The 19658-nt window shown below is 49.2% G+C and overlaps 1 protein-coding gene across 7 annotated transcripts in view; it reads right to left on the reverse strand.

The window, feature by feature from the left end:
- ATXN7L1 (ataxin 7 like 1) overlaps positions 1-19658 on the reverse strand; it is a 282673-nt gene that overhangs the window by 189687 nt on the left and 73328 nt on the right. For all 7 annotated transcript variants that reach the window (XR_009868444.1, XM_062215739.1, XM_062216267.1 and 4 more), the window contains one exon: positions 226-330. Coding sequence is in view for 6 of the 7 variants with exons in the window: in XM_062215739.1 (XP_062071723.1) it covers positions 226-330 (105 nt within the window). In the remaining variant the exon portion in view is untranslated. The remainder of the gene's footprint in view (positions 1-225; positions 331-19658) is intronic.

The raw sequence follows: 19658 nt of genomic DNA on the forward strand, positions 1-19658 counted from the left end.
TGCAGGGTTTCTCTCATTTGTTCTGACAGGATTGACTGTTTCAGCAAGGGCTACAGCTCCTAAAACAGTGACCCTGCAAACAGAGGCTGCAACCTCAGGAAGAGTTTACCCACAGCCCTGGGCTAAGCCAGACGCTAGGGCAGACCCTGTCGGGGAGCCCAGGGACAGGCGAGTGTGCCCAACAGCGGGCACCGACACGGCGGTCAGGCGCAGGAGTCCACTTACCGCAGTGCGACTGGAAAACCTGCGGCTTCACGACCTGGTTACAGGCGCTGCACACCACGAGATAGAAGTCGTCATGTGCTGGGTAATGGCCAAATAAGTGCATATCTGTGGGGGAAATGAAAACAGTGGTTTTTGCAAAAGCAATTAAGTCTCAGAAGGTGTAGTTTCCTCTTGGAATTTCTTCAAGGACAGTTTTTTTCAGACAAGATGCACAGAAAAGCAATCATCCTCACTAAAGGGAATGCGGTTTGTCATAACGCAGCTCCCCAAACTCTCCGAGAAGCAACCGCCTCAAAGACTCCCTCCTCATCTCCCCCTCGGAAAGGGGCTGCTGTTGACGGAGTTGACAGAGCTGGGGAGGGTGGGGCTGCCCTGAGTCACCTGCTGTGGGGAAAGAGGCCTTCCCAAACCTGTTCCTATTTCAGCAGGGGCCCCCCAGGTAAGTGGGGATGCAACAAGGAGTCACCTTGGCTCCAGCAGTCATCTGGGTTTCCCCTTCACCTGAGGAAGACACCAAGGCCAAAGGAATCCACAGGCAGATGGTTTGCCGGCTGCCAGCCTTACCCATTATCCATTTGGTAAATATTTTTGGAGCACCCAAGAGTGCCAGGCACTGCGCTAGGCACAGGGGGAAACTAGGGAACAAAGGTGTGGTCCTGGGGCACCCAGAGCTTCTGGTGGCAGAAGAGAGCCACACAAAGCAGAGATAGTCACAGTAGCCATCGTGGTTGTGTGGGTGACAAGTGCCAAGTGCCATGAAGGAGACATATGGGGCCCCACTTGCCTGTGTCAGGTGGACCTAACCTAATCTTGGCATCGGAGGGTGCCTGCCTGAGGGTCAGGTCCCAGAGAAACAAAGGAAGGGAGCATTCAAAGATGAAACCAAAGAAGGGTGGTCCAGGTCCCGGAGGAACCTTACGGCTGGAACAGACTCAGGGAAGAGTGGTGGGAGAGGTGGTGTGTGGCGAAGCTGGCAAGGACCCAGAAGCTGCAATCCGCACAGATCAATGGAAGGATCTGAGTCAGATGGGAAGCCATGGAGGGTTTCTGAGTAAAGAAGCGAGATGATCAGACATGTACTGCTAAGACCTCAGTTACGCGGCATATACTTAAAGAGATACCAACATTCCTGTCTATGCAAGAATCTCGCCCACCAACGTTCACAGAGGTTCTGCTCACTGAAGCCTCGAAGTGGGAACGACCCAAATGCCCATCAACAGATGAATGGACAGGCAAAATGTGTCACCTCCATGGAGGACACTACTCATCCACAGACGGAACTGAGCACTGAGTACTGATCCAAGCTACTATGAGGGCGGTGCTGAAACGTTACACTAGGCAAGAGGAGCCACGTGCAGTGTGCCCCACTTGTACAAGATGTCCAGAATCACAAATCTACACACATAAAAAGGGGCAGAGTGCTTGCCTTGGGCTGCGGGCCTGTAGGGATTGGGGGATGATTGCTGAGGGGTGTGGGGTTTATTTTGGGGAGGATGAAGTGTTCTGAGATTGATAATGGTGATGGTTGCACAGTGCTGTGAATATACTAAAAACCACTGCATTGTATAATACTGGATAAACTGTATGGCACGTGAATTATATCGCAATAAAGCTGGTTCCAAAAAAAGTTGCAAGGAAAGCTATGGTCGTACCTCTGGGTGGAGGCGAGGCCCAGGATGGCACCTCCACCTGCCTGTTAGCCGACTGGTTCCAGGAGAGGCACTTTGGCTCTGAGGCCAGGGTGGTCACATAACCAGGGACAGGAAAGAACCATACTGTGGCTTGAAGGTGTCTCTGTCACAAACCTGCTCCTCCACTCACCTTCCGGCCCTCATTTGCTAGACTCAACCTGTGTCTAAGGAAATCTCACACCACCAAAGTTCCTCAACAGGGAGTTCAGGCCAGGGGAGCAGCTGAGTTCCTCACGACTGGGGAAGGCTCACTTATAACCCAAACAGAGCATCGACGGCAGCCCCCACGGCTCTGTCATCTCTTCCCGCTGCTTTGAGGGAAGTGGAACTGGCATGTTTATCACAGGGGCAAGGGGCAGAGAGATCCACCGCTCACCTTGAGGGGGCCTGAGACCCAGAAGGTGGGACAGGTGGGCCTGGATGGGCTGGGGCAGCCTGACACAGGCCACACTGAGTTTCTCCCTTGTTGGTGGCCCTGGGAAGGCACAGCCTGTCATTTACCCCTCGAGAACCCACCTCTCTCCACTTCTGAGGAAGACCTGCACACACTGGTGGCTGGATTGTCAGGGCCTGTGGGAAGAGACACTGAGAGTCCTGAGCAGAGGACGCTGTGCTGGGCCCCCCCATGTCCTGAGCTGAGCTAAAGGAGCCCCTGTGGGCAGGCAGGGACCCTTAGCTCAGAGCCTCATAGCAGGCAAGCTGTGGCCTCCTGAGCCTTAACCACTGATTCTTGCCTTTTTATTTACAGGCTGTTCATTTTTATAACATGTTCTCACTTTTTTAGAATAATAAGAGTAGCCATGATTTTTGAAGCCACATTTGAAAAATACAGAAATCCAGAAGAAATTAACAGTATAATTACTGGTAGGCTTTGTTAACACTTTGCACCTCATTCCAATCTAGTCATATGTTCTATCCAGTGATGGGTAGAACCAGAAGCTGGCAAGGGCTCACACATGTACTTATTCAACAAGCCATCTGTTGAGCTGCTTTACAACCTCTCTCAAATAGGTGAAGCTATGAAGAGTCAAAAGAAATTCATACATTTTTTAAAAAGCTAACAAAACCAAGCATTAACAAAAATTCCTTGAGCACCTGCAGAAACTGCAGACTGCAGAGGGGAGGTTGAGAACAGACACAGCAGGGTGGAAGAGTGTGCACCTGTGTGGTCCACTCTGCGTGGCCCACTGTCCTGTACTCCTCCTGGGACCTGTACAGCCCACCACTACACACACGTGTACCTGCCACATCCCTTACTGAGTTGACGGTAAAGGTTAAGCTAGTCAGAGACCGTCGCCACGGTTGGGATGTATTCCCCTCAAGGCCCTTCACTCACTGGGACTTTTCTTGGTTTGCCTCTAGGGCAGCATCAACCTTGTACATGTCTACTCGGTACATGATTTCTGAGGAAAGGGAGAAGGCCCACTTGTCTGCCTGAATAGGCGTCAGGGAGCTGACCCTAGCATCTCCTCTGTGGTTCCCAGGGTCTGAGAACACAGCAGGTGGGGAACAAGGGAAGGGCATCTGGCCTCTAGAACACCCACTTCACATGGCTGGGTGATCATGGGAGTGTGCTGTTTAGATTAACATGGACTGGTGGATGAGGGCAGGAAGACAGGAACAGATGAAAGCTCGTATGCCAGGCACAAGGCTAGGTACTCTGTTAGTTTAGCCTCTAAGTATGACATTCAGGGCACAATCATACAAACAAAAACAGTGGTGTGCTGAAGTGGGAGCCAACTGGGCATGTCCCTGTCCCATTCCACATTCAGTGATGTCACGGTGACAGCCTGACATGAACCATGCTGGCAATATGTATACCATGGATATGGGCAAACACTAGAAATCATTTCATTACTTTTGGTGAGTTGGTTGTGCAGCACTAAATAAAGATGGGCAAAAAAGGAAGAAGAAAAAAATAGTGAGCTCACGTGTAACGCCCCCACCCAGTGGCAACCACCGTTGACATGTTAGAACATAGCCTTCTAGACTTTGGGGTGTGGTTAACACTGTCTTAGTTACTCTTCGTAATTAACCTATGAAGTTGCTGATATGTCCAGTATACAGGGAAGGGAATGAAGACAAAGTAACATGCTTGAGACCCCGTGACAGTGGTTGTAAAGTGGAAAACTCTGGCTCTAAAGCCAGAGCTTCTTCCTCAGCAAAATGCTACTTCCTTAACAATGCGACAAGATCCCATTTCTCAGATGAAGAAATCAGTGTGGAAGGAACTACCGTGAAAACATTGTCCCTTCTCGAGCTCAACATTGAAATTCGCCATGGTGGCAATATGGGGGCAGGGAGCTTTAAGAGGAGATTAGGTTTTAAGAGGGATTAGTGCTCCTCTCCCTAGAGTAGAGTGGGTTTGTTCTTGTGAGAACAGAGGGCAGGTTGTCATAAAGCAAGCCTGGGGGACAGTGCTGTGGCGTGGCAGGCTAAGCCTCTGCCTGTGGCACCGGCATCCCATATGGGCACTGGTTCGTGACCTGGCTGCTCTTCTTCTGATCCAGCTCTCTGCTGTGGCCTGGGAAGGCAGTGGAGGATGGCCCAAGTGCTTTGGCCCCTGCACCCACATGGGAGACCTGGAAGAAACCCCTGGCTCCTGGCTTCGGATTGGCCCAGTTCCAGTAGTTGTGGCCATTTGGGGTGTGAACCAGCAGGTGGAAGAGGTCTCTGTCTCTCCCTCTCTCTGTCTGGAACTCTACCTCTCCAATGAACAAATCTTTTTCTTTTTTCTATTTTTTATTTGTATGTATCTCGTAAATACAACATTAGGAACACAGTAATTCTTCCTACTACCCCCATTTATAAACAAATCTTATAAAAAAATAAATAAAGTGAGCCTGCCTCTCATGCTCTCCCTTCGCCTCACAGGGCCACTTGGCTCCCGCTTGTGCACCATGTTATGATGAAATACAAGCTCTCGCCAGATGCGGCTGCTGGATAAGGACTGCCAGCCTTTAGAACTGTGGACCAAAATAAGCTTCCTTTCTTTATAAATGACCCAGCCTTTGCTATTCTGGTATAGCTACAGAAAATGGACTGGGACAGAGGGTTGCTGAGCTGACTCCTGGGCTGTGCTAAAGCTCCGAGGGAGCTGTGGGCATGGACACAGGCCTAGGGTCAGAAGGCAGGTGTGGGGCAGTGTGCTCACCAGCTGTGCCATGCACAGACAGTGCCCCGCCTCTCTCAGTGGGTGTTCCCATCTGTGAAATGGGGCTAACATCTCTTGCCTGGTGGGGTTGCTGTGACAGTTCTAAAAACTTGCCTGCCTTGGATCTTCTACCAGGAGGGATTCAGAGAGAGAGAGTGTGAGGAAGGCTTCAGTCAAAGTCACCTTCCCTATTTTTCAAAACTAACTAATTATCCGCAACAGACATTCCTTGCTCCAGGAGATCCGTTCTCTGACTCTTCCTCATGATTGTTCAAGGCAGATCTCCGGGGAGGGTTGATCTGCACAACCCCATGTGTGCGCATATGCACACATGCCATGTGTGAGGACAGAGGGGGTGCTCTCTTGGATGTAAAAAAATGTGTACTTAAAACATGGGATTTTTTTCCTCCCCGTTATAAACAACATGTGCACCATCTCCCAGAAAGACAAAATCAAACCCTGCTGTGGTCCATTTTGCACCTACAAATGCACAACCTGTGGAGCATTTGGGAGAGAATACCAACACCACCAGGGTCATCACCGAGGGGACCTCAGTCAGCCTTGTGGCCTGATCACAGGCAGGGAGGGGCAGGCCCCTTTAGGGCCATTTAACAGATGGTGGATACAGGGGACACTTGCTTCTGGGTCAGTATGTTTTAATTTTTGACCCAGATCCAACGTTATCTATCTATCTATCTATCTCCAAATCCATCCATCCATCCACCTACCCATCCATCATCTATCATTGATGGGAGACCTGGAAGAAACCCCTGGTTATATTCTATTTTCTGTTCTGTCCTACTCATTTTTGCTTTACTCTATTTTATTTAAAAAATGCCCATTGAGATCTCCAAATTAATTTCAGGACCACAATTCAAAGTCTGGAAAACATAAGGCAATGCAGTGAGTCAGAGGCTGGGTGGAGGCTTACAGTTAATGTGGATTTAACTGAAGTGGAGGCTGGTCCTCAGTGTTCACCTGAGAGTCTAAATCATGAATGAAATCATTAGTGCCAATTCTGTGCTGGTACAAGTTTGTTTCAGCTCACAAGGCTGACTGTGTGCATCTCTCCCCAGCTGCACTGAGTGATGGACATGTCAGTAGCTTGAACTGCTCAATGGGGGGATATTAGCATCCACTACAAACTGGGAATTCTTCCCTCAGAGAGCAGGTTGTTCAAACACTTAGCAGGGGCCGGCGGTGTGGTGCAGTGAGCTAAGCTGCCACTGGTGACACCAACATCCCATATTGGAGCACTGGTTTGAGTCCTGGCTGCTTTGCTTCCAATTAGCTCCCTGCTAATGTACCTGGGAAAGCAGTAAAACAGACAGCCCAAGTGTATGGGCCCCTGCTATCTATGTGGGAGACCTGGATGGGTTCTGGGCTCCTGGATTCAGCCTGACTTAGTCCTGGTTGTAGTGGGCATTTGGTGTGTAAAGCAGTAGTAGATGTAACAATTCTTTCTCTCTCTTTCTCTGCCTGTCACTCTGCCTTTCAAATAAATAAAATGAATTAAAACAAAACAAAACAAAACCAAAAAAATCCAAAAAACCACTTAGCAGGGGCTGGGATTGTAGAGTTGTGAGTAAAGCCGCCTGCACTTTGGCATTCCATATGGGTGCCAGTTCGAGTCTCAGCTGCCCCACTTCTGATCCAACTTCCTGCTGATGTGTCTGGGAAAAACAGTGGAAGACAGTGTAAGTGTTTGGGTCCCTGCCACTCACATGGGAGACCAGGAAGAGAGGCTCTTGGCTCCCGGCTTTGGCCTGGCCCAATCCTGGTCATTGTAGTTATTTGGGGAGTGAAACAGCGGATGGGAGATCAATCTCTCTCTGTAACTCTTTCAAATAAGTAAGTAAATCTTAAAACAAAAATAAACCACCTGGCAGGACACACGTGACTAGCGCCTGCTCTAGCATCGTTCTTCCCTGGCTCAGTTTCCCCAAGTGTAAAATGGAGAACACTGTATTCATTACCCACTACACTGGGAGGCATACAGGCTTTGGGAACTCGTGGGCAAGTCCTCATATTAACATCACACTACAGTTAGGCAGCAATTATCAGCCCACGAACATATGCACAACAGACCCAGTAAGCATCACTTCTCGGTCTTTTGGCTAAGATCAAGTGTTAAGCATGTCGGTCACTTCCTGTATCAAATAGCAACACAGTGGTTCTAAGTTGTCTATGGAGTCTGGCGGGAGGATGGGGGGGTGGGATTAAGTTACTGGAGTTCTTTCCAATGTCTGTTGACTTAATGCTCCCTCATTAAGTATTATTCATGGAGATTATTCACAGATTAGGCTCAGTGCTAGCTTATGAATGTGTCACCTGCAGGCTATTCTGAGTGCCCCTGTTGGAAGCACTTCCCTTACATCTTGGCACGATTCTTCCTTGTGACAGAGCCACCACATTCATGCTGTCAGCTGACCCGGGCACACTCGGCCACACTCAGCCTGCTTTCTGACAGCACTGGACACTCCCTCTGCCTCCTCTCCCGTGAAGCCCACCAGCCCCTCCCAGATGGCACAGGAGGGACAGAGCGGATGGAGCTCAACTGTGATGGAAGGGAAGATAGAATTTGGGACAGTAGAATGGTCTCTAGGAAAGTAATAACTCAGATCTTTCAGTGTGTTTGGCAAACTGTTTCTTGAGTTGATACTAACAGAAAAATGGACAGAACAGGAGGAGCATTGCATTCAAGATAAACAGCTTTCTAAACACAGCATTTCTGACAAGCAAAGTCATAGGTACGTAAACTTCCATTTATGTCCAACAGTCAGTTGTGGAAAACAGCTGCAGCTAAGAAAAGGGCAGGCTGATATCTCCAGTTCACTCTGTGTACAAGACTTGTTGCTAAGATGAGAAGGCTTTGTGGATGCAGGTTCAAACTAGATACCGTGCACTTCTGAACTGCCCCTAGGCCCCTTCCAGAGCTTGCGACTTTGACGTTATGAAGTGACACCTGGAGAGTGTGCAGCAGATGAAGATCTTCAGCAAGAGGGAGGACGTATTCATCCCCTCCTTTGGCAAAAAGGAATTCTGAGTGGAGTACAGGATGCAGAGAAGCTGAGAGAAGCAGACCGTGCCTTGAGGGCAGCTGACCAGCTTATCAGCAGTAGATACCAACCCTTGCTACAGAAAATCGTGCAGAGGAAAAAGACAACAGCAAAACAGACAACCTTGAATTTTAGTTTCTTGATAAAAATATTCTTTAAAAAGATTATTTATTTATTTGAAAGGTGGAGCTACACAGAGAGAAGAAGAGACAGAGACATCGTCCGTTCTCTGGTTTACTCCCCAAGCAGCCACAACAGCTAGGTCTAGGTCAGGCCAAAGCCAGGAGCCAGGAACTCCATCCTGGGAAGGGCCCAAGGACTTGAGTCATTTTCGTTGCCTTTCCAGGTGCATTAGCAGGGAGCTGGATCGGCAGCAGATTAGTCAGACTCCAAGTGGCACTCTGTATGGGATGCTGGCACTGCAAGTGGCATCTCAATCTTCAGTTTCTTTTATCAGCACTGTACCACAATGCTGATCCCCATAAAAGAAATAAAGTCCCAAGAAAATGGCTTTATGTTTCCCAAAAGTATTTTCCAGGGTGTGATTCACTATAGGAATTATAAAAATATCAAGGTGGCACATGCTGTAATGTTATAGCATATTGGAAATAATTGCATATAATTTTAAAATACACTTTCCTTTTTAACTCTAAAAAACTTTTACTCCAAAAAAATTGCAAAGAAAAAAAATGGGATTGCATTTATGTTAATTTCAGTACACCAAGCCCTTTCCAAGAAGGTAAAGTTGAGTTCTGCCGAAAATGTAAGCCTCAGGGTGGGTGTTTGGCATGGCAGTTCAGCTGCCGTTTGGGAAGCTGGCATCCCAAGTCAGTGTGCCTGGGTTTAAGTACCAGCTCTGTTCCAGATTCCAGTTTCCTGCTAATGGACACCCTGGGAGGCAGCAGTGATAGCTCAAGTAGTTGGGGGCCTGCCACTGATACGAGAGGCCTGGATAGCATTCTTGGCTCCCAGCTTCGGTCTGGCTCAGCCTTGCCCGTTGAGGGCATTCAGAGAGTGGGCCAGCAGATAGCAGATCTGTCTGTATGCCTCTCCGCCTTTCAAATAAACAACATCAATTAATTAAAATTTAAAAACAAGGAAGTCTCTGCTCCCTCAAAGGTAACTGCCCTCACAGATCTTGGTGGATCCCAAGAAGGTGACAATCATGTGACAAGAGCCAGAGGGCTGGGTGCCACCAGACTTCCCAGGAAAACTATCAGCAGACGGTAGCTGACAGAGGTTTTGATTTGTGGGGTTCTCCCTAATAGGAGCACAGACCAAGTTATTTGGAAGAACAGTCCCTGTGATTCAAGGACACGCGTGACTGACTCCAAGCAGATTCCAATCAGGACACAGAACGGCTGGTCCTAAGAGCCTTCCTTTCCCCTATTAATCATAATACGCTCTTTACACAGTTTTTTGGTGAATGTTTTTAGCTGCTGAAATATTTAGCTGCATTTAATCACGGATGCCACATGAAAATCTTGAGAGGAAATACAGAAATGTTTCTCCTTCGCTCTGACAGCATTTGTGCTTGTTCTGTCACTCCAACATCTCCTTCAGTTCCCGGAACAGAACAAGCTGGGGCCTTAAGATGACCTCACACTGACATCTCCACTTCCCCAAGCAGACTGGTGAACTCTCCCTAGGACAAGGCGGTCACTTGCCGTTTTCCAGATCTCTGGGAACCAAGGGCCCAGCTGTGAGGGCTGGATGACACAAGGAGACTGGAAAAAGCAAGCAGAGGTAGTGAACCCCACAGCATGAGGGTGTGCCCGAGTGGCAGCAGCAAAGCTTTTCCTCTCCTGCAAACCAAGGGCTGATGTGGCTCCCAGCCTCCTGCTGCAGCTGGGCCACAGGTTGCCCCTGCTGCTGGGCTGGAGCCAGGAGCCAGGTCTGGAGGCAGAGAGGAACAGAGAGGGGCAGGTGAAAACTGCCTCGCGATGCTACATGAACTTCAACCAGCCAACCCACCCACCAATCCACCAACCAACCAACCACACAGGGCAGGAGAAGCGCATTCAATGACACACACACACACATCCAAGGTAAACTGAGGTAAGGTGCTGTGCTGGGCTCCATGGGATGCTTTCTCCAGTCTCAGGCCAGCTGTGAGCCAGAGTTTAGGCTATGAACTATGCAAGATGGGCGTGCTGGGCTCTGGAGTTCAAATCCTGTCTCCACTATTTGGCATGATAATCCTGTGTAAGCTTCTGTTTTCTTATCTGGGATTAAATGACGCGTCTGCAATGGGGCTGGCTCTCAGTCAGGATTGAAATAATCAACCACGATATTATCAATGGCCTTCTCCCCTCCTCCCTCCTCCCTCCCTAGTACACCCGCACCCAGCAGGGTGACCACAGCTTTCCCTAGACTGCAATGGAGCGACTGGTTTATGCCAGCAACCCTCACCAGACTGGGACCTTCTGGAACACAGCAAGGGTGACTTATGGCCTTCTCTATCTCCAAAGCCAAACAGTCTGGCACATGGTAGCCGCTTAATCAATGTTAATACATTAACTAGGCTGAAGGTCCCAAGAAGTTGATTTATTTTTCATACTCCCTCATTTTCTTTCTCAAAGGAGGAATAGTAATGACAATAAATTGTCCTAATATCCATGGTTGCTGTCTAAGATTATGAAATCAATACTTTTTTATCTATTTACTCATTCTTTGAGCTCCATGGAAGGCAGGTGCTATGTGAGTCTAAGCAGGAGCACATTCCAGGTGGGCCATGGGAGAAGTTTATCCCTGCTCCCCACCAGGCCAAGCTCACAAAGGCTGGCCTCTTTGTTCTCTGGCAAACACCGCTGCTACCCGCCTGTACTCTCAGCAATGGTCTCACTCGGTACCAGTGGGTAAGGTGGGCTCAGGGTGGTTTCTGTTCTCATTTTCAATTTCCTGACTCCTTACATGAAAAGCATGTGTAGTACAGAGTCTACGAAGGCTAGACTTCCTGTCTCAGCTTTGCCCAGTCTGACACTAGGCCAGCATGCAGCAGGCTCAGCCCAGAGCACAGGGGCAATTTCAGCCTGACCTGGCAGAGGATCTGACTGGCTGGCTGGGCAGTATGACCTTGGTAGCCAAGAGAATGATTTTTGCAGAAGTCTCCCCCTTGCCTATGCTTGGTTTAGGCAACCATGGCAATAATTTGACCCTAAAAATCTTGCTGAGGATGGGAAACTGGCCCTGACTCCCTCAAGCAGCTGCAGGGGGAACTGATGTCAATTCCTTGTCCAGTTGCATCCATCCTTGTCATCATCCCAGCCAGACTGGCTGGTGGCTTCTGGCCTGATATAGACTAAGCACATGTATCCACTGTGGCTAATCACAAAGTCCTGGTAGGGTACCCTGGCCAAAACTATTCTTACAGCAGGAGTCGCCTGGGCTGTGTCAGCTGCACGGATACAAGAGGACCATTCCCCCCTCACTAAGCTGCCACCAGCACCCCGTTCTGGAAAAAGGACAAGGATGGGTATGGCATGTTCAACCAAAGTCCTGACAGCAAAATCATGTGGTTTGCAAGGACTCATTTAAAGAGAGAAGAGAGGCACCAACCTACTGAAGGAAGTTCTAGACCCTTCCCTCCCAAGTTCTCCTACCTGGTTCGTAAATGTTTAAATATTCATTTCAATCTTTATGCCCATTTTGCCTTCTACTTGAGGAGTACTGTTGAGATAAGCTATGTTTCACAAAATCACTAGGACTCCTGAGCTTTTTTTTAAACTTCTTAGTAGGCTTTGCTTTGTTTCTGTGTTTGGTAGAAGCTTTTCCTATCCTGAGCTCCTCTGACCAGAGGCATTTAGGAGCTTGTTTGTATGAGGCCACTTTTCCCTTGATTCTGGGGTGACTTCTGCCATCTCCACCCTGGGACATCTTTTGGGTCCAGGCTGGGCCTCCTGGCATAGTCTGATGCCTTCCCTTGATCTATATCCCCCTACCCAAGAGCGCTCTCTGATTGGGGCCACACTTCACGGGAAAGCAGTGGGTTTGAGGATGAGAAAACAGGGAGCCAAATGATGTTTTCCCTTCCAAGATGGGTTTTGGCCTGTGGTGGCTTGAATGTGTCCCCATGGTTTGTGGATGGGAAACTCAGCGCCCAGTGCAGCAGTGTTGAGAGGTGAAAGGTGGGGCTTTAAGAGCCCTCCTGAACGGGTTAATGCTGCTACTGCAGGAGTGGGTGAGTGATCTGTGAGGCCGAGGTCTTTGTAAAAGGATGAGCTCGGCCTCTTTCTCCTCCTCTCCTCCTCCCTCACTCCCCACCTCCTGTGGGTGCTCCGTCGCCTTTCCGCCTTCTGCCGTGAGACGACCCAGCAAGACGGCCCTTGCCAGACGTGGGTCCCTTTGACCTTGGACTTCCCAGCCTCCAGAACTGTAAGAAATAAATCTTTTCTTTCTACATTACCCAGTCTGTGGTATTCTGTTGCAACAGCAGGAAAGAGACTAAGACATAGTCAAAGAGAATTTTTAGGCTGAACATGAAAGTGCTATTAGAACACTGTAAGTGGGCTAGGGGGAAATCAATGGCAACTCCTCCTTTCATGTCTTTTCATACAGAACAGTCCACCTTCTCATTGTGGCAGCCTCCTGACTGAGGCTGGAGGACAGACTACCAGGTCCTCTTGGTGCCATTCTGGCTCTCAGGTAGCACAACTGGTCCAACAGGGAGACGGGTGAGGAGGAGGAGAGGAAGGGAAGGATGCCACACCCATGCTACAAAAACAAAGGCAACCTCTAGAAAAGGCAAACGAATGCAAAATCTGGGCAGCTTACTCCTAAGAGGAGTTAGTGAGGGCTATCTGTCTATCGCATCTATCATCTGTCACAGGAAACAGTGCCAGTCTGTACATGTTTTATTGCTATACCAAATGCCACACTTTGGGGTGACAAGGGTGACATATGGCTTTATAAAAATAAGTAAATGAAACTAAGAAAGAAAAAAAAAAAAAAGAAACTTATCCAACAGCAAGAAATGTCAGTTGGTTGTCATAGGCCACTTTATGACTACCTGAGTGCATGCCCAAACCTCACGCCTTATCTTCCTCTTCCCTGCCCTGTCACAGTTCTGTTCACACAGCGGAAGCAATGGAGGAACAGGACTTGAAGTTTTCCCGATGGCAACTGAATCTAGCCTTCTCTTTGATGCTGAATGGACTCCGGACTTGACAAAGGGCAGCTCCAAGGTACACTGGAGAACCTGATGTCTGCCATTCCACTTCTTGAATTCACAACTGGGAGTCTTGTGTTCTGTCTGGTCGAGAATCAGGGCAGAAGATGGGGGCTGGGAGGGTCAGATGACTTTGGGAGCAAACCTATGCCTTACTGAGGGCTTTCGTGGCTCTGCTAAGATTTGGATAATCATGAAAGAGGAGGTTCTTGCGAGGTCTTCCGTCCCTGTTTAGAGATTTGAATTACAAATGGACTGCATGGCCTCTGGAGGGGCCAGGAGGCATCCATCTCCCCCAGAGACAGATGCACCACCTGTCCTAAGACAACGATTTGAGAGATTTCCTGGCTGACGGCTTGTAGGACCATGTTGAAAGCAGAGTCCACAAAGGAGCACTCTGCAGTATCTCACACATGCAGCAAACATGCCATTTGTAAATATACAAGAAGAGGCCTCCATCGGTGAGGCTGTATCATGGCAGGCCTCGGCTACCAAGCTGCTGTTACTAATTCCACCCAGAACCTGTGCAGGAAACCACCAACCCACAGGGGCAAGAAAACACCCACCCTAGACAAAGCCCTCCATCATTTCAGACACACCAGCCCATGAACAGTGGCAGAGAGTGACACACGTGTCCTTTTTTCAGATCCCAGGATGAAGAAGAAGCACTCCTCTGAATGACAGGAATGACAGGGACCAGTGCCCGAGGGTCTTGAGGACCTCCAAGCAGAGGTGACTGATTCCTATGCAGAGGCATCAGGGGAAGAGACCACCGCTCCTGTGTCACTCGCTAGTGTCTCTGTGCATAAGGCAGAAACTGGCTCCGGCTTCCGCCATAACTGGCAAGGAACCTATGACCTTTGGTTTCCAGGGGATCATTCCTCAAGGCAACAGGACCCCTTAAGTGCTGATAAGATATCAATGATCACCTAAACAACACTGTGCGAGCTTAGGGGTAAATGTGCCATTTGGTTCCATTAAGAGCAGTGCCCACCTGGCAGAGGCAGAGGACAGTGGAAAGGAGCTGCCCAATGTCCCTGGGGTCAGTGTCTGTGGCACTCAAACCGCTGGGACTGTCCAATGATGGGAAGTACTTACTCCCAGGATTGGGGTGTTCATGACGGAAGCCAGGGCCACTGCAGTGGGATGGGCCAGTATGTCTGTGCTCACAAAGAGAAAAGTACCTTTGCTCTAAGACAGCAAAAAGACATGCTCAAGCATTCTGTCACTTCCAAGCCCTTTAAACCAGGCCCGTGTAGCCGACAGGCCTCTCCAATGGGGCAGGTGCTCAAAGCCGGTGGCCTTCTGAGCACAGAGGTCCAGCAAGAAAAAGCTCACTGCAGAGGGGGTTACAAAGAAAGATGGATCTGCTGGAGGGGGAAAAGCATAGTATCTTCAATCATAAGCTAAGCACAAAACTAATTATGTGCTGGGGAGAAAAGAGAGGCTCTAAGCAAGATTCAGGAGACTGGATCTGACTTCAATCCTTGGGGTCCCAGGTGCCACCAAAACCTCCTCCTCTGAGGTGCCTCCTTCCATGCTAGCTGAGATCCTGCACATCCTACAAGGTCCAATGGTTGTATGACCTCCTCCAGGGAGCCTTCTCGGATTCCGGCAGAGCCAACTAACCTCTTCTCCATATCTGCACAGTACTTTGCACTTTGTTGCTGCACTTGGTCCACTCTGCCTGGTGCTCAAAGACTGGTGGGTACCGTTGTCTGTCTTTCCTGTTTTGTACCCTAATATTTTATGCACAGACTTGGGCATTTAGCAGTTGAAAATGAAGATGCCAGAAACGTGCTCAGATGCCTCAAAGACCACCAAGAATCACAGCTCTTACCGTAGCCTAAGAAACACACAGGAGACTCAGCAGGGCGCCTAGGGTTGAAGACTGAGCAGCAGATTCCTGCCCTGCCTCTAGTTGGCTGTGCCTCACCGGGCAAGCCACAGAGCCCCTCTGGAGTCATCTTTCCTGTTCTAGAAGATCTTCTCCATAAAGCTGCTGCCAGTGCCAGGATCTTACAGGAAGTCAGCAACTTTAGAATGAATTAGCTAAGTCCAAAGCCAGACTCTCAGAGAAAGACTACCTGCCATCACGCTTAGCATCCAGGTTCTGGAGTCACACGGCCTGGTTTGAATCCTGCATCATTTCCTTGGGAAATGCCTCTGGGCCTCAGTCTCCTCTTCTGCAAAATGGGAATGGTAATAACAGCAGTTACCAGGAAGAGCTGGGGGAAGCACATGTTTAAAGTCTGGTGCTTCGAAGGTGCTCAATAAACACGGTAATTTAGAAACAGACTTTCCATGGTGGGACTTTGGAAAAACAGCCCTGCTTCACTGGAGTGAAACAGTGTGCGTTGTGAATGAAATCACTGTGCGAAGTCACCAGACCTTGAACTTTCAGCCATCGAAGCCACAGGGTGAGTAAACAGCAGTTAAGCGTTTCTCAAAGTGCAATTACTACCTGCAATTTGCTTGCTAAATGTAGATGCCTGCAGACCATTCCAGGTTTATGGAATCACATTCCTGAGCCCTGGAGTCCAGTAAGATACATTTTTAACAAGTTCCTTAGGGGAATCTGATAATCCCACAAATTCTCCAATCACGACAACTGCTGAAATGGAGACACCTGGTACATCGAGGGTGAGCCTAGTGACATTCTTGCTGGCTAGCCAGAAGGGAAGAGACCTCTGTACGTGTCGGGGTGCCACTGAGGACACCACTTGTGTACCTCTTTTTCTAGGCTCTTCGGATTAAGAGTCAGAGACTTGTGTAGTTCAGTGACGTCAAAGAGTCAACCCACTGCACATCTCTTCCCAGCTCCACGCTCAGGGACTGCACGTGGACAGTCTGAAATGGGCAGCCTGGTGGCATTTACACCTTGGCAATCAGCAAACACTACACGTCTGGGCTTTGAGGGGTTTGCAGAGACCCAATATCTTAGCACACGTAACCGGCTCTCACCTGTAACAGCTTCGGGGCTGGAACCTAAACTCCGGAATGTGGTCCTGGCCACTGTATTTAGACCCCTGGATGATCTTGGGCCAGTTAAAGTCTGGATTTTGAAAGCCTACCTGAAATATGAAGCAAATGATGTCCTGGTGCTTTAATCCTCATGGCATGGCCTTTATGCTCTGTGGTCATGCTGAAACCTCCAGCACTGGGCTGGCCATCTAGAAAACCACAGTCCTGAGGCCCCAGGGGAATGGTGTTATGCTGTGCAGGCTTCGGGGCTAACCCCTTATGGCCGCCCAGTGACTTTCACAGCCCAGGAAACCAATCTACAGTGCAAGAGTAGGGCCAAGGCTCAGCAACAAATCTCTCATCTCTGAGTCCAGGGGTGGAGCAAGGCCCAGCAGCCACCCCCAGCCTATTGTTCCAGACGCCCCAGCTGCCTACAGGGCACCCACTGAGAGCAGAAGCCGTGCAGTGGGCCCTATTTCAGCAGATGCCACTGTAAAGAAATGCAGCCCCCCCCTCCACCTTTTTTTTTTAATTCCTCCACTCAGCAGCCAGGTGAGTCAGGGAAAATGCAATCCAATTTCTCAGTAAATCCTACTATGCTCTGGAAGGACACGGTTTGAAAAATCTATTTTTGTGCTTTTATTTACTTAAGGTCTGCATGCCTGGGGCGCTTTTTCATAGTGCCATCCAACTGCCTTTTGCTTACCAGAAAAAAAAAAAAAAAAATCCCGCTTTCCTGTAATATTACCAGGAACAGCCCAGCCACCCAGCACAAAGGAATCACGGCTCTGTGCCCCTAATTCCTGGCAACACAGCAGGTTGGCTCCAGCACAGGGTTTTCCTTTCTAGGACCGCCCAGAGCTCATATATTTTTGCTTTTTCCTGGTTTAAATGCCGTTTTTTGATCCAGAGGCACAGCCTATCTCTACGAGGTGTGCACCTGCTATTCTAGTGCTCTCACAGTGTAAATTGTTGGGGAGAGAGTTGCATATCTGTGGGCAGTCTCATCTTCCAGAATGGCCCAAATGGGTAGGTCAGAAGACAAAACCTCTTCTAGCTATTTAGGACTTGGAGTTGACTGTCTTGATCAACCTTGCTTGTCCCAACTCTGCTGAAACCCTCAAATCTTGTCAAACCCTCCCAGCTGGATCCTCATCCAGCCAACTCCAACTAAGGCCCTAAAGGACCCACTGCAAGTCACATGCTTAGTCCCAGCCTGCTCAGCAATGGTGGGCTGCACGGATCATTGCATGACCATGGGTGGCTGTGGAAGGTACAGGGTCTATTTCATTCAACCCGCAGGTCTTTTTAAGAAACGTACAAACAGCCTCCTTCTCTGTCCTGGTTCCTTCTCAGCTTCCATGGGAACACTGACTCCTGGCCTGAGTCAGTGCTCTCTCGCTGGCCCCCACCAGATCCCAGCTAGTAGAGGGACAGCTCCCACCTGGCAGCTGCAGGAAGAAAGCAAGGACTGTGTCACTGAGACCTCAGGGCACTGCTGCCCATGCTGGAGAAATGGGTTTGTGGTTCCACACCTAACAGAGCATCAGAATCCCTCAGGAGCTTGACAGGACACACAGCTGGTACCCAGTCAGACTAAACTGGACATTCTGGAAGTGAGTCCCAAGAATCTGCATTTTGGAACGAGACTCTCCAGGTGATTTTTGATGCAGCTGTCCAAACTAGCATGGAGCTAGACTCTCCCCAAGCACCCTTCCCTAGAAACAGCCTATGATTTTATGTATGTTCATCCAGTTAGGAACTGGAGGAGGGAAGGGCAGTATGGGATGAGACCCCTTTGCTTCTCTGGTGAACAGAGATGGGGCTGTAAGACTGTCCCCTCTCCACACAGCTGAGCAGCCATCAGCCCAGCACAGAGGCTGCCCAGAAAGGGACCCTCCACTGGCAAGGCACCCGGATGGAGTTGCTTTCATTAATGCTGCAGTATCTGATGCCTCCCTTGCCCTGAATGAACAGGACTGCTGCTAGCTTTGGTCAAAGGGGGAGAAATGGGCAGCTCTCAGCTTTGGTGCCTCAGTGGCTGGACAGGTGTGGCCTTGGCCTCCTTTCACGGCCTTGGGGCAGTATTCCTGGGACGCCCTGTCAGGCATGCAGGCTGCGTGTATGTCAGGAAAAGCCTTTTAAGAAAAGCAATAGGGGCCAGTGCTGTGGCGCAGCGGGTGAAGCCTGCAGTGCCGGCATCCCGTATGGGTGCAGGTTCAGGTCCTGGCTGCTCCATTTCTGATTCAGCTCTCTGCTATGGCCTGGGAGAGTGGTAGAGGATGGCCGAAGGACTTGGGCACCCACATGGGAGACCCAGAGGACGCTCCTGGCTTTGGATTGGCACTGCTCCAACTGTTGTGGCCATCTGGGGAGTGAGCCAGTGTATGGAAGACCTCTCTCTCTCTCTCTCTCTCTCTCTCTCTCTCTGCCTCTCTGTAACTCTGCCTTTCAAATAATAAATAAATAAATCTTAAAAAAAAAAAAAGATAAGTGACAGGCATGCTGAGATCCACCGATACCAGGAAAAGCAAGCCCTAAACCCCAAGGGGAACAAATGGTAAGGACATAGCTGTCCTGCCTCCAATAGAGCCTAATATTAAGGAGGACTCCTGTGTGTGGCTCTGTGTGTATGTGTGTGTGTGTGTGTATTAAGAGTCAGCAGAGGGGCCGGTTCTGTGGTGTAGTGGATAAAGCCACTGCCTGCAGTATCAGCATCCCATATGGACTCATGTTCAAGTCCCAGCTACTCCACTTCCTATCCAGCTCTCTGCTATATCCTGGGAAAGCAGCAGAAGATGTCCCAATTCTTGGGCCCCTGCACCTGTGTGGGAGACCCAGAAGAAGCTCCTGGCTTCAGATCAGAACAACTCCAGCTGTTGCGGCCATTTGGAGAGTGAACCAGTGGACGGAAGACATCTCTCTCTTTCTCTCTCTGCCTCTCTGTAATTCTCTTTCAAATAAATAAATAAATCTTAAAAAAAAATAAAATAAAAGAGCCAGCAGAACGCAGCCTGTACCAAGCTAAGAGTCAGAACACAGAGGAAAGGAAAGCTCTTGTTGGAAATGAACACAAGTGCCCCCTCTCCATGCACCCCAGGAAAACTGGCCTTTCAGTCCATCTAACAAGAAAGGGGTAGAATGTCTGGGCGACCCCACACAGCCAGTTACCCCCTGTTCTGACATTTCTACAAATGCTTATCCTGTGTGTAAGGTGCCAGCCAGGGACTAGTCTACCGATAGATCCTTAGGGGGAAGATTACTGATAAAATAATATGATTGAAAACAAATCAATGCCAGCAGCCAACATTTATTGAATATTTACTCTATGCTAGGCACTGTGCTAAGTGCATTAAAATTGATTGTTCCATTTAATTCACACAATAGCCCTGCAGGGG

Source organism: Lepus europaeus, chromosome 1 (genome assembly GCF_033115175.1).
Source record: "Lepus europaeus isolate LE1 chromosome 1, mLepTim1.pri, whole genome shotgun sequence".
Lineage (NCBI taxonomy): Eukaryota > Metazoa > Chordata > Mammalia > Lagomorpha > Leporidae > Lepus > Lepus europaeus.